Source organism: Myodes glareolus, chromosome 11, assembly GCF_982192425.1.
Source record: "Myodes glareolus chromosome 11, mMyoGla1.1, whole genome shotgun sequence".
NCBI lineage: Eukaryota > Metazoa > Chordata > Mammalia > Rodentia > Cricetidae > Myodes > Myodes glareolus.
Window position 1 is genome coordinate 15,218,881 of NC_142036.1, and position 25,910 is coordinate 15,244,790.

The 25,910-nt window shown below is 43.4% G+C and overlaps 1 protein-coding gene and 1 pseudogene across 5 annotated transcripts in view; one reads left to right on the plus strand and one right to left on the minus strand.

Annotated features, from left to right (window-relative positions):
• Positions 1-460: 460 nt before the first annotated feature.
• Positions 461-25,910, plus strand: part of Ppp1r13b (protein phosphatase 1 regulatory subunit 13B) — a 90,351-nt gene continuing 64,901 nt past the window's right edge. For 2 of the 5 annotated variants that reach the window (XM_085697983.2, XM_085697984.2), the window contains exon 1: positions 8,017-8,319. In XM_085697983.2, coding sequence (XP_085554109.1) covers positions 8,032-8,319 — 288 coding nt within the window. In that variant the 5' untranslated portion in view covers positions 8,017-8,031. Of the gene's footprint in view, positions 567-8,016; positions 8,320-8,999; positions 9,213-9,583; positions 9,603-25,910 lie in introns of those variants that run through there. The other 3 variants (XM_085697986.2, XM_085697985.2, XM_087911507.1) reach the window with 3 other exon arrangements.
• Positions 5,861-10,429, minus strand: LOC146892502 (uncharacterized; annotated as a pseudogene).

Here is a 25,910-nt window from a genome sequence, read left to right on the forward strand (position 1 = left end):
AGACCTTACAAAAGATGAGTTGAGACTGCCCAACTGTGGTTTTTGGTTTGTTGTCTGCTGCTGTCAGGTGGAGACAGTAGTTTGCTATGCTGTTTGTTAGTGACTGCCTCCAAGAGAGAGTCTGCAGTCAGCACTGCATACATGAGCACAGACCCTTACAGAATGTTCAAGAAAGTCACCTGTTGATGCCAACTTTTCTTTTCATTTAAATTTTTTTAACTAATTATTTGAGAATTTTATGCAGTGTATTTTGGTCACATTCAGTCCCCTCCCCCAACTCTCCCAGCTCCACCCCCACCTCACCAGCACTTATGAACTTTGTATTCTCTCTTTATATATTTTAATAATATATTATTTTGTGCTGCCCATACTCATGGGTGGTGTGGGCTGTCCTTCTGTGTATGTGTTGCTTTTATTAGTTAATGACTAAAAAAGCTTCTTTGGCTTTCTTCTGTAATAGGGCAGAATAGAGCAAGGTGGGGAAGACTGAACTGAATGCTGGGAGGAAGAAGTCAGTGAGAAGCTATGGAGCCACCGCCAGACACAGATGTGATGGAACCTTGCCGGTAAGCCACAGCCACGTGGCAATACACAAATTAATGGAGATGAGTTAGTTTAGGATGGAAGAGCTAGCCAATAAGAAGCTAGAGCTAATGGGCCAAGCAGTGATTTAATTAATGCAGTTTTTGTGTGGTTATTTTGGGTCTAGGCAGCTGGGAATGAACAAACAGCCTTTGCCGACACATGGGTGTGTGGGTGTCATCAAGTGCAGTAGGATCCTATATCTCAGGGGCTAACCTTTAAAGAACACTGACTGTCTCTTGCAGAACTCACCAACTGTCTATAGTACTTCGGGACGCTGACTTGACCTTGTCCAGGTCTTGTACAGGTAGCCACAGCTGCTGTGTTTTCCTGAGTGCGGTGTCCTGTGTGGCCAGAGACACTGTTTCTGTCTAGTTCCAACCTCTGGCTCTTTCAAGATGGCCACTAAACTGCATGCATGCGTGCACGCACACATGCTGTGTGGTGTGTGTGGTGTGTGTATGTGTGGTGTGTGTATGTGTGTATATAATGTGTGTGGTTTGTGTGTATGTGGTGTGTCTGTGTGTGTGTGTGATACTGAGCACTTCACTGACACTTATTCTTTGCACTATGATCAGTAGTGAGTCTCTTCATTAACCTCTCTGCTGCTCAAAGAAACTTTTCTGATGAGGTCTCAGATCTGTAGTTATCTATGGGTCTAGAGATGCAAATTTAGAGGCCAACTTGATACCATGTCCCTGTCTTCCTCAGGGTTTCTCTGTGTAGCTCTGGCTGAACTGGAACTCATTTTGTGGAATAGGCTGGCCTCAAACTCAGAGAGGTCAGCCTGCCTCTGTCTCCCGAGTGCTAGGATTAAAGGCATGTGCCACCACCGCCTGGCTACTACCTTGCTTCTTATTGGCTTGCTCAGTCTGATTTCTTATATAACTCTGTCCCAGGGATGACCCTACACACTGTGGGCTGGGCCCAACCTATATCAATCATTAATCAAGATGATTATATTATAGAGTTGCCAATAGGAAATCTGATAAAGACATTTTCTCAATCAAGAGGAACCAACTCTGGTTCCCTTTCTCAGATGAGTCTAACATGTGCCAAGTTGAAAAAGCAAAAAAGCAACAAACACACAAAATTAACCAGAAGAGTCCATTTAGTAGAATAATAGTAGTTGATTCACTCCTGGGGCCTGTGGGTTCTTGGTCAGATTTACAAGTGGCAACGTTCCTGACTTCCTTAAAACAAACTTTTAATGCCCACAAGAGAGGTGGAAGAAGTTTGGTTCACAGCTAACTACTATGAAAATAGATTTCCCTGGAAGCCATGCTGGCAGAAAGGGAGCCTCTGTTCCCTTTGTCCCTCTGCCACCCCCACCACACACTGACTGAGAGCAGTAAGGGCGTGGTGCTAGTGAGGTAGCAGGATTGTGCACGAGGCTGGGGAGGAGACCAGGTTTTCAGGGTTTTAAGAGCTTCTTCCCCAGCCCCTCCCCTCCGGTCTCAAGGACTGCGGTAGACACTTCAGCTTCATGACTTAGGTGTGGGTTTGGTTTCCTGCTTAGAATCCCACTTCTGGTACAGGGAAGCTAGACTGGACGTCAGAGGAGACTATTGAGAAGAAAGGCTTGGGGGAAAGGGTAGGAAATGGGGTGTGAAGCTGTCGAGCTGTCGCCTGGGGTCAATACCCAGGCTGGCTCCAGATAAAGTGAGGACTGGACTGCAGGCTTGGGAGCAGGCCCATGGAGACAAAGGAAGGAAAGACCCGAAATGTAATCCTGAAAAGTATCAAAGTTGACTCCAGCGTTGAATCGACCTCCCTGCATCTGCTTATCCCAGACCCCAGTCCCCAGCACAGCACAGAGGCTTAGGGACCATCTCGCCCCTTTTCTTCACCCTTTCCAAGTTCCACCATAAAAACCACACCCCAAACAGAACCCCACACTCCATCTCCACTCTCTCTACTTCAGTACTTCTAAGACCTCCACTCTTGAAGCAGGCCAATCAGCCTTCCGAACTGGCCACTGGGCGTTAAAAACAGAATCAGATCTTTGTACTTGTCTGGAGACCTATGAGGACACATTCAGACTGGCCACAGAATACACACTCAAACCCGAGCTCACCATGCTCCCTTCACAGAGCTCCCCAATCCTGAGTACACCCCACTATCACCCTCCTTCCCTGTCTCTCCTCTTCTTCAATTGGAATTCCACAAGGTACCAACTCGAGTGCAACGTTCTATTGGCAAAGCAGCCATCTGTCTCGGTATCAGGTTTATTTTTAAAGTACACGTGCAGCATTTAATATCTTCTCACCCGACAGGAGTACAAACTCTGTGAGGACAGGGACCTCATCTGTCTTGTTTGAGGTTAGGACACTTGCGCCTAACACATAACAAACTTGTTATTTGAATTGGCTTGCTGGCCCCTAGGAGAGGCGGAGACATTAACAGGTCTACGGTGGCAGGTTATGATGGGTGATATTGGGGTTAGCAGTCTGGGAGATATCAGTCAGCTTTCTCCCTGAATATCTGGGGAAAGTGCAAAGGAAGGGGGTTTAAAATACGAACAGAATGGAGACATGGCCAATGCTATCCCCACATGGGAAGGCAGATGAGCATAGGCCTGTCTCCTTAGGAAAGGGAAGGGTTAGGACTTGGGATAGCTAGGTGAGGGCTGCTGGGGGCTTGAGAGATGAACATGAAGAGGTAAATTAAAGTTGTTTTTTGAAAGGTCTTATGGGTGTAATCATGCCTGATCCCAAGTCAGATATGGAGCTTAATGAACCTCAGAACACGACCGTGACTGTAGACAGAACCTTTGGGAGGAAATTACGGTTAAATGAGGTTCTGTGACTGGGCCTTAACCCAATTATAGCTGTCATCCTATAAAACCAGGGAGTGACAGAGAGGTGAACACACAGATGATTCTAGCGGAGGCAGCAAGTGCCAGCTGTCTGCAGACTGCAGGGGAGAAACCACCCTACCTCGGGTTTCATCTTTTAAACTTGATCTTGGACTTCCAGCCTCTAAAACTATTTTTGCCCAAGCTACTCTACCCTGTATATGGTATTTTTCCATGGTAACCACAGTAAACTATACATGTCTTAATTTTTTTAGATATTTATTTTAATATATAGTTTGACTCAACAATCAAACAAAATGTATTTATTGGACTCAAAATTCAAACAAAATGTAATAGCAACTAATAGGTAACAGCACAATCAAGGGTAAGTTTTAGTGTTTGTCCTGCTATGATGTGATGTGAGTGGCATCCGCTCTGGGATCTTCCTTTGGAATAAACCCCTGACTTTAGCCTAAACATGAGAAAAGCATCTCCATCTTTTTTTTTTTTTTTTTTTTTTTTTTTTTTCCCGAGACAGGGTTTGGTTTGTTTGTAGCTTTGGAGCTTGTCCTGGATCTAGCTCTTGTAGACCAGGCTGACCTTGAACTCACAGAGATCCACTTGCCTCTGCCTCCCAAGTGCTGGGATTACAGGTGTACACCATCATCGCCTGGCCAAAGCATCTCCATCTTAACAAGGAACCTTTTATAGAACATGTGTGGGTTAGTTTTTTGTTAACTTGATACAAATGAGGGTCATCTAGGGAGAATAAACCCCAACTGAGAAAATACCACCATGAGATTGATCTGTGAACATTTTCTTGATTAATAATTAATGTGGGAGGGCCCAGCCCACTGTGCATGGTCCCTACCCTAGGTAGGTGGTCCTAGGTTATATAAGAAAGCTGAGCCAGCCATAGGGAGCAAGCCAGTACACAGTGCTTCTCCATGGTCTCTGGTTCAGCTCCTGCCTGAGCTCCTGATTTGACTCCACTTAATGATGGACTACACATTTTAAGCGGGAATGACCCTTTCCTTTCAAGACGCTTTTGGTCATGGTGTTTACCGCAGTAGCAGAAAGCAAACCAGGGCAGAGCACTTGACCAGCACTTCTCAAAAACCACTGAAGTCATAAAAACACAAGGGAAGTTCTGAGAAACTGTCACAGCCAAGAGGCACCTAAAGAACATGCTGACTAAACAGAAAGTAGTGTCCCAGAACACAGATCATTAGGGAAAACTAGAAACCTGGGTGGGGAGGCAGCGGCACACGCCTTGAATCCAAATACTCGGGAAGCAGAGGCATGCGAGATCTCTGTGTGCGAACTCTCAGTTTGAGGCCAGTCGGTCTACAGAGGGAGATCCAGGACAGCCAGGGCTACACAGAAAGACCATGGCTCAAAACAAAACAAGAAAACCCAAGCTAGAAACTTGGGAAAAGGCTGTAAATTAACAGTGGTGTAACATGGGTTCATCAGTAGTAACAGATGTACCACAGTTAATTATTAGTTGTTAACAAGTAGAAGAGGGGCTGGGGAATGACTCAGAGGATAAAGTGCTTGCCCTATATCTTAGTTAGGGTCTCTATTGCTGTGAAGAGGTGCCATGACCATGACAACTCTTACGAAAGAAAACATTTAACTGGAGTAGTGGCGAACAGTCTCAGAGGTTGAGTCCATTATCATCATGGCAGGGAGCATGGTGGCTGGGAGCATGGCAATGTGCAGGCAGATATAGTGCTGGCTACATCTTGATCAGAAGGCAATGGGAAATGGTTTGTCTCACTGGGTGTGGCTTGATCATATATTAGACCTCAAAGCCCACCTCCACAGTGACATACTTCCTCCAACAAGACCATACCTACTCCAATAAGGCCACACCTCCTAATAGGGCCGCTCCTTATGAGATTATGGGGGCCAATTACATTCAAACTACCACACCCTGTAAACACCAGGACCTGACGGATCCCAGCATCCATGTAAAAAACTGGCACAGCCCCACACACCTGCAATTCCAGTGTGGGGGAGACAGAGACAGATAGATCCTCGATGGCCAGCTAATCTATCATAATCAATGAGCTCCAGATTCAGTGAGAGGTCTTGTCTCAAAAAATAAGGTAGAAGACTGGCTGTTCTTTCATAGGACTTGGGGTCAATTTAAATGAAAGCATCTGTAACTCCAGTACCAGGGAGTCTCATGCTGTCTTCTGGCCTCCACAGGCACACATGTGATGTACAGACATATATGCAAGCAAACACCCATGTACATAAAATAAAATTTAAAAATAATTATAAACAATACGATGGAGAGCAATTGAGGCTAATACCCCACATCAACCACTGGACTGCACATGCGTGCATACCCTCTGGACACACACAAACATGTACACACACACACACACACACACACACACACACAGTGGAATAATAATGATAATTAGAGGAAACTGAGCAGGAAACATATACAGAGGACCACACCTTACAGTGGTTCCACTGAAGAATGTTTTACTTGATGGGGTTGCAAAGCGGATGTGACTTCAGTCGAAACCATAGTTCACATTTTGAAGTTGGATCTTTCTGTGGACTGGGAGGGTTCAGTTCAATACACTGTGGTGACGCCGGACAGCTGTGTGGTCACCATGGGAAATGGTTCGTGTTCTGTGGATGACTGCTAAGATGACAGCTTACAGGTATACCAGCTACATCTTCCACAAATGACGTTTTCCATGTGGACATGCTTATTGGAACACAAGCCCAATAAGTGGAGGAGTAGCTGTAAAAGGGGGTGTTAATATGCTTCAACTCTAAAACTGTTCTGAAAATGAGATTTATTAAAAACCAAACAAACAACAAAACAAAGCCTAATAGTGGAAAAGAGAGAAGTGCAACATGCCCCACAGACTCATCACCCAGATTACAGAGAATTGGCCAGCCACATCTCGTCTGCTCCTCACTGTCTGGTCCTTTTCCTCTGAAGTCAACTGTAGTCTAGGTCTCTCACATATTCTAGGATGCATCTTTGAACAATATGGACATCTTATATAACCCTATTGCCTGCATTCAACCATCAGTGCGAATCTGATAAGTGTCTGATGAACTCTGGCAAAGATGACGGGAGGGTTTTGTGGTGAATTTATGTGTCTGTGTTCCAGGAGCAGTTGGAAATGGTTGGGGCTTGGGGGAAGTTAGAGCCTGGGGGGGGGCAATTTAAATGTCTTTGTTGAGGTACAAAGAGATGGGGCCTGATGCCTAGTGTGACCTGTGGGATGGAGAAGAGCTACTGGCCAGCCTGACCTGGTAAGTATTGCCTGGAGGTGATCCTGGAAGATACAGGGGGCATCGCTGCAGAGGCCAGACAGAGGATAATCTGTGCCCACAAGTCCAACCGATAAGAGTGAGGGGCTTGAGAGATGGTGCAGAGATTAATAGTACTTGCTGCTTTTCTAGAAGATCAAGAAAGTTCCAGCACTCGTTAGGCAGCTCAGAGCCACCTGTCACTTCAGCTCCAGACTCTGAAGCCTTCAAATGCATGTATGTGTAAATATACAAAGAGCATATACACAAATAAAATAAAACATAGATTTTTTTGGTTTTATTTTATGTATACAATGCTTGTATACATTTCTGTGTACCACATGTGTGTGCTCACCTGAAGAGTATGTTAATTCCATGGAACTGGAGTTATAGACAGTTGTGGGCCACCAAATCGGTGCTGGAGATCAAATCTGAGTCCTCTGGAAAGACAGCTAGTACTCTTGACCAGTGGACTGTATCTCCAGTCCCCAAAATACATTTTTTTTTTCTAAAGTAAGATCGTGTGGTCAAGGTCCTCTTAGGAGAGTGAGTGACATTTCTCTCTGGCCTGTCTTTTGTTGGGTGTAAGTGAGTCAACATCTGTCTCTTCACAACTCATGACACTAGCATGTCAGGATTGTAAGGCCCCAGATATGACAGAATCTGACCCTACTTCTGCTTCAGATGGGGAATGCAAGGCACAGAGAAGTGGTCAAGTTACCCGAGACCTTACGGGAAGCGGAGCGGAGCTGGAATTGGGGCCCAGGGCTCTTGACATCTAATCTAGAATCACTCATTTCCAAAACTTCCTCTTCTCTTAAAACCCTGCTCCCACAAAGGATGTGTCACTGGTCACTCATGGTCCACATGAATTAAGTCTTAAAACCCTAGGGATATTTATACACTAAACCTGCTTGCTAACGATAACGTAACTACAGAATTCACAGGGCAACAGGCACAGGCCACAAACTGCTAGAAGCATTTCATACATCAGCCCTGGGCTCCCCCAGAGAGGTACTATTATTATCCTACCATATTCTATGACAGAGATGTGCTTGCCGAAGATCACACAGTGAGGGTGTGTCAGCAGTGGTGTTGAACCAAGTCTGTTCAACTGGAAAGTCCACACTCTCAATCACTAACCCCCGTGGCCTCTTAAGCACAGGCGTGTCTGCCCATGAGGGGGCTGGTGTAATTCTGGCCTCCTCCCTCTCTTTGCCCCCACTTAGCAGCCTTCTGCCACTCAGGGAACCAGAGAGGCTACAAACTGCCCCTGATCAGCATCTGCTGCCCTCTCTAGGGGCTGGGTACTTCCAAAGGTGACCTACCCCTTCTGTGTTTGGGGTCACCCACCGGTCTTCATGTTTCTGGAAGCTCATGGAAGTTTAAGTCCAGTGCAGTTCATCAGTCGCTGTGTCTCATCTGTCAGGGTTCAGGCGAATGGCACCAAGTGGAGCACTCAGAAAGGGTGCCTGCCGACCAGGCAGCCTCTACTGAAGGTCTGCTCTGGGCTCTGTCACTCAGGCTTCCAGGATGGAGGCAAAAGTGACACGGGAGACAGAGTTCTAAGGACAGACCTGGATCCTGAAGATACAGACTGGACCCTGCCCTGGGACATGCCAGAGGGATCTCCAAGGATACTGACACAGGTGGGTACGGGCCCTTTAGATGCGGGATGGCTCATGTGAAGGGCTAAAGCCGAGAACCTGTGTGTTGGGCCCAGGAAGGCCGAAGTGGCACAGGCTGCGGTGGACGCGGGGCCGAGACCCAGGTCCCTGGGGCCCATGGCACTGAGCAGCATGCAGTCTGGTAATTTAGAGGAAGCACCCTGCGCCGGCCTCACAGGCTCCGGCCTGCAAGCCTTACGCCGTGCAGGACACCCCGGGGGCACGTTACGGTCAGAGGTCGGCGGCCAACTCGTCGCTGGCCTCCCGATCTGAGGTGTGAGTCCCCGCCGATCGCGACTCTGCGGGACCCCTGCCTGCCCTTCCCTCTCTGCCCTTCCCTTTCTATTCGTCCGAGGTGACCCTGAGCCGAAGTCTCGCAGACTCGGGGATCGGGGATCCCTCAGCGCTCCAACACCCACTTAGCCCGCTTGCAGGAGAGGGGGTGGGGCCGGCGTCCGCAGCGCGTGCCCCTCCCCCGCCGCCAAAAGCGCGGACGCGCACGAGCGCGCTCTCACCTGGCCGCTACGGAAACGCCCCGCCCACTCACTCGCCCCCCGCATCGGACCAATCAGAGGTGGCGTAGGCGGAGGGGGGGCGACGCGCGGGGCGGGGCCTATGCAGCCCCCAGGGTGAGCCGAGCGGGTGGCGGAAGGCGGCCGGCTCCAGCAGAGGCGGCGGCGGCGGCGGCTGAGGGACGGCGACGCGGCACGCGGGGCGGTGCGACAGGACGGGCAAGGGCTGCGCGGCTCCCCGCAGCCGCCGCCTTGCCACAGCCGGGCCGCAGGGCGCCGCAGCGAGTGCGCGGCCTGTGAGGCGGCCGGAGAGGCGTCCTGTCAGGCGGCGAGGGTGCGGCGGACGGCGGCGCGATGATGCCGGTGGGTGCGGGCGGCGGTGCCGCGTTCCCCGGCCCCCGCGCGAGACGGGCTGGGCAGAAAGGAAGCGACTGGCGGGCGCGCAGGGCGGGCAGGCCGAGGGGCAGGTGGGGGCGGCGGCTGTCAGCGAGCGGGCGGGCGTGGGCGGGGTCGCGGGACCCGGTGCGCGGCCTCCGCAGAGCTGCAGACTGCGCTGGGCTGCGGCGTGTTTGGCCCCTCCCGGCGAGCGACCCGTGCCTCGATTTCCTCTTGGCGCCGTGGGAGTCCTCGGCGATGGCACCCGGGTGCGGTGTTCCCACGCTCGGAACCCACGTTTCCCTTGCACCGGTTGGAGCACACGCCTTGCGCGAATTCAGAGAGCCATCTTAGGAATCCCTTTGCCGAGGCTTCCCCGTGGGTACATTTGCTCTACCTGGCGTGACGTCCCCGTGACCTGAAGGTTGAGCCGGTTGTGTGTCGCCGGAGCCTTTGTCCTGTTCTCAAGGATGCTTTGGTCAGGAAGACGCTCATCTTTGGGGTTGACACCCTCCCTGCCCTTTCCTTCACCTGCTAAACAAGCGTGCTGGATGCTGAATTCTCTCTTTCTCTCTCTCTCTCTCTCTCTCTCTCTAAATAGGCTTTTTGTGAAATATATTCGTCGTGATTAATGAAGAAAACGTGAGATGGGTTGTACCCAGTTGGACGTATTGTTTTTTTTAGTGTCTATTGAGTAAAATTCTCAGACATAAAGATTGTTGCTCGTTTGTTTTCGAAGTGCTGAGGATCAAACCTGAGCTTTAAATAGCTAGGCCGGTGCTCTGCCACTGAGTTTATATGTTCCCAGATTTAAGAAATAAAAAAATTTAAGTCTCCGTGAAAGATCACGTTTCAGAGGAAGAGTATAGTCTCTGCATGTTTACTCGAATACTGACTGTCATTCTGCTGTGCTGCACCCAAGCTCATTAACTTATGTATCCCCTTTCAAATAATTTCCTGTTTCTTAATAATCTATTCTCCCCTTTTTGAACTGATTCCAACCCCTGGTGTTTGTGGAGTTTTAAGATTGACCTTCTTGATCCTTCAATCCTTTGTGTTAGGCTTGTTTAGTTCTGAACATGCTTTTAAACGATTGTCTTGTAGTGGAAAGAGCATTAAATGAACATCAGAAGACCTGGGGTCAGCTTCTTGGTCTGGTACCTTTTCAGCAATGTGACCTTGGAAGAGTTGAGGTCTGAGCCTGAAATATCTCTAAAATAGGGGTTAAAAAAAGAAACAACAACCTGTCAATATTTGAAGCATGATCCCGAAGATCATCAAGGATGTTTTTCAAAAGTGTTAAGCAGAATGCCATGCCGTATTTTTAATAAGGCTATGAGTTTTCAATTTCTAATTTTAATCTCTTCAAATTATGCTTGAGCATTTATTTTCTCCTTTTTCTTACTGGCTGGATGTTGTAAAGGTATTCTGGTATTTTGGAATTTTGAAAGCTGTTTTAGCTAAGACTTGGTAGTTATGGTGATAATGCATTTACACTATAATAATATTGAAGATTATCAAATATTTGACAGGTTTTATCATTGTGTGGTATTTAATTATAAATGCCCTGTTAGGAAGCCTGGATTGCTTTTTCCATATGTTAGCTTAGACATTTTCCCTTCTGTCCAGGTGATTGGAGTTTCCAGGTTATGGGAACAGATTTTATTTTTAAGAAGTTTGTTTAGCCTAGGGGTTGGGATATTTATTTTAAAAACTCAAATAGTGTTTTTTAAAGCAGATATTTTATTAATTTAACACGGCTTTTGTTTTAAGATACTTTGAGAAACAGATGGTATTTTATTAACCCTTTTTTATATTTCCTTCTTTATGTCTAAAATATTACTTGTAGGGTTGAGTCCTTCCTTTAACACAGGTGAAAAGGCTTATGACTTCAAAGAACTTTTAAGAACATACCTTATTTTCTTGATGGTATCTTACGCTATGTATCGAAGTGGAAATATGACTTTTCTGGCTTTAGTCTGGTGTCTGTCATCATGGTGAATCATCAAATAAATATTGGTTCTTATTTTGTAGTTGTACAAAGAAGCAGGACTGTTAGATAAAATGTAATACACACTGGGATCAAATACAACTTAAAATATTCTAGTTAAGGCCGGTGACATGTAGCCCTGGCTGTCCTCTGTAGATCAGGTTGGTTTCTAACTCAAAAGGTCTGCCTGCCTTTGCCTTCCAAGTGGCTGTTTCTTTTTTAACTGAACTTTGTGTGAATCCCTTGAAAGTACACATTCACAGCACACTTTGGGTGGACCAGCACATTTCAGGTGTTTACTGTGCCATTGTAGAAAGATGGTGGTTACCAGGTTGGCCAATGCAGATTTGAAACTTATTGGTGAGAGTGCAGTGTTGGTCTGTGGTGACTTTTAACTGATCAGATGGTTTAACACTGGAATAATCCTGAAATCAGGATTTCAGCTGTTGAAAACTAATGAGAGTATCTGACCAAAAGTTCTCATCTGACAAATCTTTGTAAAAGTCATCTGTCTGCTTGTTACATAAACCCAAAACTTTAACCCCAGCACTTGGGAGGTAGAAGTAAAGGCATGAAGATTTCTGTGAGTTTGAGGCCAGTCTGGTCTACTTAATGAGTTCCAGAACAGCAAAGACTGTTACACAGATAAACCCTGTCTCGAAAAACTGAAAAAACAAAAATGTTTTGCCTAATATTCCCAAAGGACTCTACATCCTACTATAGAGATATTTACTCATACGTGTTCATTGCTGCCCTGTTCATAATAGCCAGAAATTAGAAACAGCCTAGATGTCCATCAACTGATAAATGGATAATGAAAATTAACAAAGTGAACTATTACTAAGCAGTTAAGAAAAATGATATTCTGAAATTCATTTAGGTAAATGAATGGAGCTAGAAAATAATTGTACTGAAAGACGTAACCCAGGCCCCAAAAGACAAATATTTATTATATCTGGATGTTAACTTATCTGTTAATATCTGTTATATCTGGATGTTAACATATCTCTCAATATGTGTGCTACATTCCACACAAGTTGGGTACGTAGGGAGGGAGGGAGGGATCTCCTAAAGAAGGGGAAATAGAGTTTAGTATTATGGTGGGACAAAGAGGAAACTAGAAGAGAAGGATTAAGTAGGGAGGGGGAAGACCGAAAAGGGTAAAGGAGGGAATATGGAGAGTTACCACTAACACTAAAGGACATTTGAAAAATCATATGGAAACCTACTACTCTGGAAGCTTCCTAAAATACAGACATATATGAAAGGTCTCTGGATGGAGTCACCAAATAATAGGGGAGACAGTGCACCAACTAGACATCTTATACCACCAAGTAGAACCTCCTGTGCCAGGAGCAGGCTACGTCTTATTTAATTGTTGGCCAAAGGGATCCCATGGAACCCCCCAAACATCACAGGCTATTGCCAAGGCTATTAGTTACTCTGTACAATTTGATGGTAAGGCCCTAATTGCTGAAGACACACTTACATCATAGAACATGGAAAAGTAACTAGAAACTTTATTCCTACTGACAAGCATTTTTGATACTGGAAGGTACTCTGCATGCTACTGGAAGAGAAAGGTAATCATCAGTATCACCTAGCTATAATCTCTGAGACCTACAACAGTGACCTGCCTGTGAGATATACTAGTGCAACAGTGGCACAAATGTTAGGAGAGTAACCACCCACTAGACCCACTCCATGAGATGAAACCCTTCCCTGATACTGCTAACTGGCTAAGAACCTGAGCCTAGATAGGTCACAGTTCAGGGGAAAATCTACTATTATTCTGTTAAAAGAACAGCAGTATAATGACTCCTAATGATATACTGCTATACCCATAGATCAGCACCTCACTCAGCCCACATCAGAGAAGCTTCTATTTATAGTTGGTGGGAATTAACACACAGCTGGACATTGTACAGAGAGAGCACTTGGTCCTAAATGGAATGTTTTTATCAAATCTTTCAACTCAGGGCTCAGGAATTATGCAGAAGAGGAAGCAGAAAGATTCTAAGAACCAGAGGTGATGGATAACACCAAGGAATGCATGTTTTCTGAACACATCAGGACTGATGCACATATGAACTCATAGAGACTGGCAACAGACAGTAAGACCTGCATAAGTACATACAAACCAGACAGGGTCCAAGCACTGAGAGGAGCAAGTGCACACATAGGGTTCTACCCCTAACCAAGAAGCCACCTGCAATTGTTACTGTACACTGGCAAAGGGAAAATCAGTTTTTTACCAGTGGAATCTCACTGGAATATATCAACTACCCTTTAGGGTAGACCTCACACTCAGTAGCTAGCCAATACAAAACAAACTCGATGATGTTTTTGTGGACTTTTCTCTTTTTTTTTTTGTTTTGACTTTCATTTTTGTGAAGTTTTGTGTGTATGTGTGGTGTGAGTGTGTGTGCACACACGTGTGTTTGTGTATTTTTATTGTTGAAGGAGAAAACAAAGTTGGGTGGATAGGGAGGTGAGAAGGATATGAGAGGAATTAGAGGAGGGGAAAACATGATCAAAATACATTGTATGAAAAATTCTTTTCAATAAAAAAGAAACCCATTTCCTATCCCTGCCCCCCAAATAAGTTTGTCTATGAAGCTGGAGAGATGGCGTATCTGTTAAAAGCACTGACTGTTCCTCTCGAGGACCACATTTGATTCCCAGCACCCAAGTAGAAGCTCTCAGTTGTAACTCCAGTTTCAGGAGATCTAACACCTTTTTCAGATCTCTGTGATTACCCAGCATGCATGCGGTACATAGACATAAAGGCAGGCAAATATTCACACAAAACTCTTTTTAATGTTTGCCTAAGGGAAAGGGGATATTTAAAGAATACCCTAAGGCCCAATTGGACCTGATAACATTTAGGCCATACCTACACAGCTTGAATAGAAATAAGAATATTTAGCTAAAAAAGCCTTGTTTAGAGCATGGCACAGATGAAAATGGGAATCGTGTTTGTTGAAAGAGTGACATTTGGGAGCTGGTAAAGCCTTTTAAAGGAATGGGATATACCAAGGGAGTGGGACTAACTGCTTTTTCCCTTCCGAAAGGAGGCTAACAGGAAGTGTTGCAGCTTTGAAGTGTGTTCTGTGTGAGAAGGATGCTTTGGTGGTGATGTTAACCCTGGGGCTCCTTACCTCTGCTGAACTGTCCCTTCTAACTAGCTAGTTTCACTGAATTTGCTTTTAGGAACTCTTTCGGCTTGCTCACTGTAAGGTATGGGTTATGTTTATTTGTGGTTATATTTAGCACTCTCATTAAACATTTCAAATTTTCAATCAACTTTTTTTTCTAACTATGTAGAACTATTTTAAGATACAGAGTTAGTCTTTTTCCTTGTAAACTATCCACTGTCACCCAGGTGGCAGAACACTGATTGAGAAATATGGGAGACTTGGGTTCTGACTCCCCACTTGGTAATTATGTGACCTTTTGACTTAATAGCTTGTGACCTCAGCTTCTCATCTGTCAAATGACTTGGACTTGGTAATTTCCAAGTATTTGTGGTTGTTCTGGTAGTTCCTTTAGAACAGAAACTTTCATGAAGGTGACATTCATTTTGGCCACATCAAAGACCAAGGCATCATAACTCTTGCTTGATAACATAGTGTCAAAGAACTCTGTATAATGGGGCAGATAGGGTGAACTCAGATGTGTGATGTTGTTGTTAATTATTTAGTTGATTGCTCAATAAGCTTAACTTTAATAAATAAATAGCACTCAGTACTGGACAGGATTTTTAAAATTCTTGTTCCTTTCAAATAGAATTAAACTAATAAGGTAACTTAAAAAATGTATTTCTGAACTATTCACAGATATCTAAAATGAGAATCACCACCTTAGTGATCCAAAAATGTTTTGTATAAAAGCCGTCAATGCGCCAGGTAGTGGTGATGCATGACTTTAATCCCAGCACTGGGGAAACAGAGGCAGGCAGATTTCTGTGAGTTCAAGACCATCCTGGTCTACTACAAGACCAGCAAGTGCCAGGACAGGCTCCAAAGCTACACAGACTCTGTCTCAAAAAACAAAACCAACAGTGCCGTTTTTCTGAGCATAAAATAGTGTTAGGTAGAGAACTCTTCCTTCTGGCTCTACTTCAGCTCAGAAGCTTTGCAGCTACAATTCAGTTTAGTGACAGTAAGCTCTCAGCAAATGGTGTTTGTCCTTGTGTGCTAAGGCATTGTGGCAGGCTTTGTGCTGAAGACTGTGGAGAGCTGAGGTTTAAGAGGTAAGGAAACTTAGCCAAGTTCTCCAGGCTAATAAGTGGTGAGGCAAGGTCTAACAACAAAGGGTCTGACTCAGACACCTCTGCTCCTAGTCTTTCCCAGTTCCTGCGGAGTTTACCATGGTCAAAGTATGTTGCCACAGGTGCTGGTAAATGGAATTTGGCAAGATTTTTTTTCTTTTATGCTTGTGTCAAATGGAGCTTAATGTTTAAAAATCCTAAAGCAGAGTTTCTTGCTAAGAAATGATAGTTTTCTCTGCCTTGCATTATATTTGTGTCTGCTTCCTTTCCTAGCATCCTGCAGTGGATGGCCACATACATGCTTTGTATAGTTACTGAGGATTTTAACATGATAGGAGCTTAAAATATCGCTGGAATATTATGTTAAAGTTACATAACTGGTTGTCAACATGGATCTTTGTGTGTGTTTGCCCAGATGGAGAATGGTTTCTCAACAAAGTGTGGTGGGATTTGGGTGCCTTGAAGTGCTGTTGCCATAGTTATTTCACAAACTCTGCTTCTGGGACCCAAGGACTAGTAAAATCTGGTTCTATTGTGATACTTTCTTGGCTTGATTGCCTTGCTTTATTTTGCTGCAAAGATAGCTTTATGACTGTTGTGCATACTAATTGATAAGCAAAAGCTGCTGCTACTAGATTTTATAAAATAAATATGCATGGTGACGTCATGAAGAACAATAAAAGACCTGAAAAATGAGAAGACAGTTTTGTTAGAATTAATAAATGACATCTGAATTATTAATGTGCACTTCAGTGCATGGTACTGTTGGTTTTGTTGGTATGTTTAGAGGAAGTGTTTGGTTGGTTTTTTTGAAACAGGGTTTCTCTGTGTAAGTGCTCCAGCTGTTCTGGAACTTGCTCTGTAGACCAGGCTGACCTGAAAGTCAGCGATCCCCTCCCTGCGTCTGCCTCCTGAGTAGTGGGATTAAAGGCATGTGCCACCACTCCCCAGCTTAGAGGAAATGTTAATTGAAGATTTGGCACAGCCATAACTGATACCGTATACCGTGATTGTTGTCATCATAGTTCAAGCAGATGCAAAGGCTGCATAGTAGGAGTGCCCTGTATGCTGACTACACAGAGAGGCCTGTGACTAAAGCAGAGTGAATGAAGGAGTATTGGGGAAACTTGGTAGGAAGGTGATGGTGTTTATGGAGGGGGTGAAGGGATGGGGTGGGTCATATTACTTGGTGTAAGAGGGTCTTAAAGGATAATTGAGGGGTCAGGAAATATCTGTTAAAGGAAATGAAACACAATCTCTAATGCCCTTAAGTCATAATCTCCTTACTTCTTTTTTTCTCTCTTTTCTTTTCTTTTTTATTTATTTATTTTTTGATATGATCTTTCTATTATATTTAGCTCTTGCTGTCCTGGAACATGCTATGTAGACCAGGCTGGCCTCAAACTCACAGAGTTCCACCTGCCTCTGCCTTCCCAATGCAGGGATCAGTGGTGTGCACCACTATGCCCGATTGCTTTATTTCCTAAGTTAAAGATAGTAACCTTTAGGGTTGGTAGGATCTCTTAACTTACATAAAAGGTATCTGGTTTGTAGTAAATGCTCAGAGACATTCAGCTTGCTGTGGTCTCTATGTGTTTATTTTTTGTTGTTATTTTTAATTTTGTGTGTGCATGAAAAAAAGAGAAAGAATATAAAAATTTGAGATTATGTTGGGTTGGGTATGTATGTGCCACAATGTGCATGTGGCATTCAGAGGACAACTTTCCAGAGTCATTCTTTTCCTCTACTGTGGGCTCCAGGTATCACTCAGGTACTCAGATTTACAGAATGAGTGATTTTACCTGCTATGCTGGTTAGTTCCTTATCTACTCGACACACGCTAGGATTGTCTGGGAAGAGGGAGCCTCAATTTAAAAAATACTTCAAGTCAATAATGCATTTTCTTGATATATGATTGATGTGGTAGGGCCCAGTCCTCTGTGGATGGTGCCAACCCTGGGCAGGAAGTCCTGAGTTGTGTAAGATAGCAAGCTCAGAACAAGCTATGGAGAGCAAGCCAGTTAGCAGTATTCCTCCATGATCTTCTGTTTCAGTTCCTGCCTTCAGGTTCCTACCTTGACTTCCCTTCATGATTTACTTTAAGCTAGAAGCTTAATAAATCGTTTCCTCCCTAAGTTGCTTTTGTTTATGGTGTTTTATCACAGCAATGGAAACCTGCAAAGGCATCTTGGTTGTACAGGTGTTTTTCTTTTTTAGGTGAGAGAAAATAAAATTTATATAACCACTTTTAACATGGATATTTCAGTGGTTTTAGATATGAGAAGGTGGCTCAGTGTGGCAGCTCTCTCCCTCTCTGAATATTTAACCTGATGTGTTTTTACACTACAGTGAGAATCCTTTATCTGAAATGCTCTGACCAGAGTTTGAAATTTCACTTTCATTTTCCTGGATTTTGGAATATTTTCATATGTATAAGACTTGAGTGGAAATGGAGACTTTTGTATTTTAATAAACTTTGAGGAAAAAAAAAAGACTTGGGCTCATGTTTAACAAATTTGATGTTTCATATGCATCATTCCTATAGGCTGAAGGTAATTCTACCCAATATTTTTAATGCATCAGTACTTTGATAGATCTGTCACAAGTCAGGCATGGAATTTTTCACTTGTGGCTTCATGTTGATGTCCAGTTTTCGATTTTGAAGCACTTTGGAGTTCAGGTTTTGGATAGGATGCCCAAGTTGTACTGGGTGCAGCTGCAGCCCTAAACATTTGTGTGTGTGGTTCCATTTTTGCCTTTTAGGAGAGGAGAACAGGGAAACTTTCACTTTGTTTTCTGTGGAGGGCCGCAACCATATTCTCCATTGCTTCAAGGGACCGAGGTAGAGATTAACCTCTGTGACCTCAAGGTATGATAGTACACGCCTTTGGTCCCAATGCCTGGGCGCATATGCTTGATAACTTTCCACTGCTGCGTCCCTGCCTACTCCCAAGGCGTCATCTGGGTTGATGGGCAGCGGACCAATCCAGGAATGACACGTCCGAAGCGAGGACTATTTCCTATATAAGGGATGGGTTTTCCTCATTCTGGGTCTCCGCCATGGAAGCTTATGCTCTCTCTCTCAAGACGCATTAAAGCTTTTCTGCAGAAAAATCCTAAGTGTCCCGCATGGTTCTTGCGGGCAAGACGGTAGCATGGGACAGTTTTCTGTTGTGCCACTGCCTAATCCAGTGATTGACACATGGTTGGTATTCAGTGAACATTTGTTGAATGAAGGAAGTAATGATGTGCATAGTGTCAGATCTCATTGTGAGTGTGTGTGGGTGTGTGTGCCTGTGAGAGCAGAGTTTGTAAGTGCAGCAGTGCAGTCAGATTTCTGTGGTAGAAGGATTCATTCTACACTCGATCTTAGTCAAAAGACTGGGAAACTATAGAGGAGTAAATCTGGAGCCAGTGGAGGGTAGTAGATGTGTGGAGAAAGAGAGAAAGAGACAAAGTGCCAAATAAGAGGGCTCAGAGGGCCCTTGCCACCAAGACTGAAGACCTGAGCTTAATCCCCAAGACCCACATGGTGGAAGGGAAGAACCAACTTCTGAAACTTGACTTCCAAAGTTGTACTGTGGCACTCACAACCCCTCTCTCATCTACTGCCACAAAAATAAATAAAATATAATAATTGACATTTTAAAAAAGTACCTTGAGAAAAAAAGTAATAAGATCAGTTAAGAGACCATTTGATTCAGACTTCCTTGAGGACCAGAAGGAGTTTCAGTTAATAGTGAAACAAAATATGAGTCTGAGTGCTTGTGTAAGTGTGTGTGAGAAAGGAAGGAAGTACAGTGACTGGAGTTGAGGATAACAGGCTTATTGCTTCAGCAGCTGGATTCGTCTTTCCTTTAAGATAGAGAATAATCAAAGCAGTAGTATAAAAGGGCTGTGAGGAGGGAGAGTTTTGCTTTGGCTGTTTGAGATGCTGGTTAGTCTAGAAAGATGTTACTCTTAAATCTGAAGGTCAAATAAACATATCAGGCAAACAAGTCTCTCCCTGTAGATTAAATAGCTTTTCATGCTGTGTATTGGCATGAAGAGTTGCTTCCTGGACATTTCTACTGCACTGTATACCTTGCCTTGTATTTCCTAGTTTACATGATCAGTTTCTTGAGACGACTATCCCAAGTTTCCCAGATCATGCCTGGACTGGGGCTCTTTCATCTTGGTGTTGAAGTACCTAACTATTCTGTTAAAGCAGAACAGTTTTAAAACTTTTTTTTTTAGACAAGGTATCTCAAGCTAGTTTGGAACTTGAGATATGTGTATGTGTATACACACACACACACACACACACATACGCACACACACACTGGCTGAATCCTTCTTCCTCAGACTCTGGAGAAATATTAATATAAAGCCACACAGCATTGTAGTTATCAGCTAGGCTTCAGAGCCACGGTGGCTTCTGATTCTGGCTTTGCTACTCACTTTTCTGAGGCCTTGGATTATGTAATGTCTTTGTGCCTTATCTTCCCCCTCTTTAGAATGGATTTAATGGCATCATGTTTCCTAAGGTGGCTGTGAGGCTTATTGGGCGCTGGAGTATCAATATTCATTATAAGCACTTAGTAAACGTTTGCGCTTATGTTTTCTGCTGCAGCCAGGAAGCACTGTGGAGATAGGGCACAGTTGAAATTCCACTCACAGTATGTGTCTGCTCTTTGTGCTGAGGGAAGCTAGAACAAGATTGTAAAATCTACCTGATTTGGTAGAACAGCGAGAGCATAGTTTCCTTTTGTTAAATTAAAGTTTGTCTTCCTTGTCTAGTATTTCTGTTAGTCAGACACAACACAGATTCAGAGAAGTGCACTTCACCAGGGTTCTGAAAGAAGCTGGTAGATGGCACCTCCCAGACCACCCTGCAGGAAATGCCCCTCCCTCACTGTGCTTTTACTTCCTTTAGTACAGTGCCTGTGTGGTGTTTATCTCTGGGCACTCCAGGAAAGCCAGGATCTGTTTTCCTTTCCCATTGCAGTGTCCTTAGTGCTGAGGATATTGTGGGCCTCCAGTGGCGTTCAGTAAGTTCTTGTTTACTGAATGAGCTCAATAGCATTTGGGATGTATTAATTATATGCTGGGTCTGGCCCTGCTTGAAGTGAGCTCATCTTGTAGGATGTAAACAAAAATGCCATTTGAAAGATTTAAGCCTTCAAGTGGCAACAGCTATCTCTGCGAGTCTGCGACCTTTCATGTTGGCATGGGAAGTTCAGATGAGTTCTACAAGGATGAGGAAAGAAGGTGGAGGTGATGGAGCAGGGTTGTCAGGTAGAAAGATTACAAGTCAGAGAGAGGACTAATATCAGAATTGAAATGTGTAATGAAGAAAAGTACCTGGAACCTGAGGACAGAAGAGGTAGGCAAGGAGGGGTTGAGAAAACTAGGTGGAGCTGAGTCTGAGAAGTATGACCTGCATAAGAGGTCTTTTTGTTGGTGGTGGTTGTTGTTGTTGTTGTTGCTTTGTTTGGTAGGTTGGTTGGTTGGTTGGTTTTTCAAGACAAGGTTTCTCTGTGTAATAGCCCTGATTGTCCTAGAATTTGATTTGTAGACCCGGTTGGCCTCAAACTCAGAGATCTGCCTCTTGAGTGCTGGGATTGCAGGTGTACACCAACACCTCCTGGCTTGCATAAGAGTTTGAATTGGGATTGGATGGTGGAGGCGCACGCCTTCAGTCCCAGCACTGGGGAAGCAGAGTTTGAGGCCAGCCTGGTCTACAGAGCTAGTTCCAGACAGCTAGGGCTGTTAATGCAGAGAAGCTGTGTCTTGAAAAAGAAAAAAAAATTCATTTGGATCCTGAGGAAAACATGAAACCGGTGAAGGATCGTTCATATATATATATATATATATATATATATATATATATATATATATATATATATGTAAAATTGTGGTAAAACACATGTTACCATTTGTTGGTCCAATTCAGTGGCTGTGAATTTGTTCATTGTTGAACAGCTATCATCACTGCCCATTCACAAAACCTTCTTAGTTTTCAAACTAAAACTACTGTTGAAGGACTTTTAAGCTGAACTGAGGGTTTTCCAATTAAATCTAGTATGATTGGAGTTGGAGAAAGGAGCCTTCCATCAGTGTGGTTGTCAGAGTCCCTGAAGCCCTCATAGGATCGTCATTCTTTTGTGTCACACTACTCCAGTTTACATAGCTTCTCAGGCTCGAGTGCTGCAGCAGGGGAGCCGAAGACAGACACTTGCAGGGGTCCATCTCAGCCTGGGAGTTGTACGATGACATGGCTTCAGCACGCTGGGAGACTGTAATCTGAGGTCTAAGGGGCACCCTGACTTGTTAGTACCTGAGGCATGATTACAGATCACACAGGGTGTAGTTAAAGCTCCTTATGATGCCTGAGTCATCAGAAAAGAGTAAACTTTGTCAGTGATGTCTACCGCTGGTGCGTTTTAGATTACTGTGTGCAGTAGAACATGATGAAGCTGCAAGTATGATTTTACAGTAATCAGGATTGAACAGGAAAGTAAAAAGATTCAGTGTAACTAACCCATTATATCCAGAGCATTTCAACATGTAGTATTAAAGTATTAGTGATATATTACGTTCTTAGGCTGAGTCTCAAATTCCAGAACATTTTTTACACATAAAACCCATCTCAATTCAGTTTGACCACATTTTTAAGTTCCCAGTGGCCATATGTGGTTAGTGACTATCAGATGGTCAGTGTGGTTTCAGATTGTGGTTCAGGTAAAGGGCCAAAGCCCTAACTGTACAGAGAATGCTACCAGTCCCATCACTGAATTCCTTATTTGCTGGGAAGGCTTTTGTTTGTTTGTTTAAGACAGGGCCTCTTTATATAGCCTTGGCTGACCTGGGAAATGCATTGTAGACTAGGCTAGCCTTGAACTCACAGAGCTCCACCTGCCTCTGTTTCCTGAGTACTGGGATTAAAGGTACATACAACCATGCTGGTTCTGGAAGGACTTTTGTTATAGTTGTTTTTAGTTGCTAGCATCTGGTTTGGTATAATCAGGATAGTGCAATAATGAGGGTACACATATTTGGGGAAAGACTCTTATTTCCTAGGAGTGTGGTCTTGGGTGAATTAATTTCCTTGTGTCAGTTTCCTCATCTGTAGAATGAACACCATAGTACTAACCTTGTTGTGTGTGTGAAGGATTAAGTGAGCTGCTGTGTAAAAACCCACAAGATCTGTCATATGACAAGCGCTACAGGCATGCTCCAAAATGCTTAATGATTTTGAGTCAGTTAATTTCAGAGACATTTTTGCTTTGGAGATTGCTTTAGATAAGGACTTACTTACAAGACAAGTTTTCACAGGTGAAGAAAATGTTACCTTAACCTTTTATAAGGATTCTTTTTAATTGGTGTCTTTGGATAACTAATTTTCTTGTTTGCTACAACATTTGAGTATATCCATCAACTATAGGAATGGTATAATTAATGATTAAATAATTTAGGATCTAATTAAGGTATAGGAAAAATTTGAAGGGATGATTTAATCAACATTTTAATTGTTAGTACTGTTATAATTAAGCCACTCTTTCTCTCTGAAATACTTTATTAGTCCTACTGTGTCTGGGGAGACTTCCTAGTTCTAGTTTTCCTCAATTACTGTATTCTAACACACTGAATTACTTTGAGTTTTATTTTCTATTCTTTGTAAATCAAATATGAGAGAATGGTAGAAATAAAACCAGAGTGTAAAAGGGTGACCATTTAATAGAAAGACAGGAGAGGAGGTCCTGAATTATTGTGCAGTGAGACAGGCAAAATGGATTACCATGTCACGGTGTGACTGCTGGTCTGGTCAGTTTGTCCAGACTGCTGTGCCTAGTAGGGCCATCTTGGCAGACTCCTTGCCGCCTGATGCTGCTGTTTGCTCTCTTCTCTGTCAACTGGAGCACTGCCTGTCCAGTTTCCCATTCCTGTCCACGACTAACTCCTTTCCTGCCCAGCCTACTTGTTGCTTCCTTTGGGAAGTCCTTCCTGATCCTGAGTCTGGAGCAGGGCTCCTTCCCATGGGATGTTGGAGCACTTGGCAGCTCACATTATAGGTTCTGTTTTCTTAGGTCTCAGATTTAGTGAGGAACTAAGACTTGGGCTAGCCTTATTGACCTTATATGTCCAGAATCTGGCTCAGGGCCAAGTTTGGCTCAATAAAATTTTCCTAAATGAATAGAGAGTGATCCTGAAAATGTACCCAATTTATATTATAAACAAAGTAGCAGTTTGTTTTGTATTTTGGTGTTTCCTGCCTATTGTACTGCAGGCCTTGCCATGAAGTGAAAAGAAAACAAACTTGAGGACTGAATTTAATCTTTTTATATGGGTGTTTGCCTGTAGAATTGAACACAATTCAAATATCCTTGATATTAGTGAAAAGCTTATGGTCCAGTTAGTTTCCTGTCCTTCTGGAGAATTGCCAGTAATAGATACCTATGCCTATGTGAGTTAACTTGGAGGGGAGAGTAGGACTTTTAAAAATAACAATAGGGGGTGGAGAGATAGTCAATGATGAAGTCCATTTCCTGGGGATCTAATGCCCTCTTTTGGCTTCTTTGGGCACTGGGAATGCACATTGATGCTCACACATATATTCAGGCAAAACACTCATATATTATATATAAATTAATGTATATGTATTATTCTATATATTAATATATAATATAGTATATATATATAAAGTAGTAGTAGCAGCTAAGTGTGGTGCTGCACACTTTTAATCCTAGTACTCAGGAGGCAGACGCAGGATGATCTTTTGTGAGTTCAAGGCCACCCTCGTCTACGTAGTGAGTTTCATACCAGCCAGAGCTACAAGTGAGACTTTGTCTTTAAAAATATAAAAAGTAGCAATAGAAGCTGCTCATGTTTTATTTTAAAATTACTTTTTAAAATATTTATTTGTGTATATCGGGGTGAGAATGGTGTGTTATGGTGCCCGTGGAGTCTAAAAGAGAGCATTGGATCCCCTGGGATTGGAATTACAGGTGATAATGAGCTGCCCAACAGGGGTGCTGAGAATTACTCAGGTCTTCTGTAAGAACAAATACTCTTAATTGCTGAGCCTTCTCTCCAGCCCCCTACTCATGTTTTTAATGTTAAAGTCAAAAGAAATTACATTCTATGACTAAATTAAGTAGAAAAATGATATTTTCCATATCACTTTTTTAATGTAACAGCTAATTGTTAATTTTAAGAATTTGTTCTGCTGAGAGGTGGTGGTGCACGCCTTTAACCCCGACATTTGGGAGGCAGAGGCAGGCGAATCTCTGAGTTTCAAGCCATCCTGGTCTACAGAGTGAGTTCCAGGACAGCTAGTACTACAGTGAAACTCCGTATCAAAACAAAACAAAACAAATTGTGTAAGAACATTTGCTGATGAGGCTTCTCTTGGGGTGGGAGTCTCAAGTCACATTGGTCCTGAGATCTAGGAAGGCCAACCAGCTCTCCCTTCTTATGTGCAAGGCAGTTCTGTGCTAGGTGCTGGATCTGTATTTTCCAGAAATATGTTTGTGTTTCCAGTTTTTCGCAGGACATTGAGAAGGGTGTGAATGGCCCAGTAGGGAAGATGAGTATAGTAACCCCAAAATGGCATGCACAAGTTTACTGTGTATTCACACAAAGTAGGTACTAGTACTTAAAGACACTATTGTCTTGACGTGTTTTCAGTCTTGTAGTAGAATCATGCAAAACACATGCATGGCTGGGTAGGAGTGTTTGAGAATGCAGTCTTGAGAATCAGGTAATCCTGGTTCCAGACCTGGCTATGTCACTTACCAGTCATGTGACCTTTAGGCGAGTTATGTAACCTTCTAGAACCTATTTCTCATTTGTAAAATAAAGTAATAGTGCCTATCTCAATAAATTATGGCATGGTCTATAGAGAAAAAAAATACATAGTCTAAAACAAAATATAGTGGTGTGTATTCCCATGGTAGCATGCCCAAAGAGTATCATTAGCTAAATACTAAACATTTTACTTACTGTGCCCTTGTTATTAAAATATAAAGAACCTTCTGTAGTACAAAAAAAAAGGTATGAAAAAATATGTACTGGCTGTGAAGTGTAAGTTAAATGGAATTTCATTTCCTCAGTTTGTCACTTTCAAAAATTATTTGTTGTCATTTAAAATTAGTATGCTTTTCATTATTGATTGATCATTTACATACTTATTTGTATATCTGGAGATTAACACAGGATCTTGTACATTCTAGGTAACTACTCTACCACTGAGCTAAACCCCAGCCTTTGTTTTGAGACATTGTCTCAATATATAGCTCGGGTTGGTCTCAAATCCATGATCTTTTACTTCAGCCTCTTGAGTGTTGGAATTATAAGCATGAATTACCACAGCTGGCTAATTGAAAAGAAAAGAAAATCTTTTACCTTGGACTTCTGACAGGGCTGAAACATTCTATGTGAA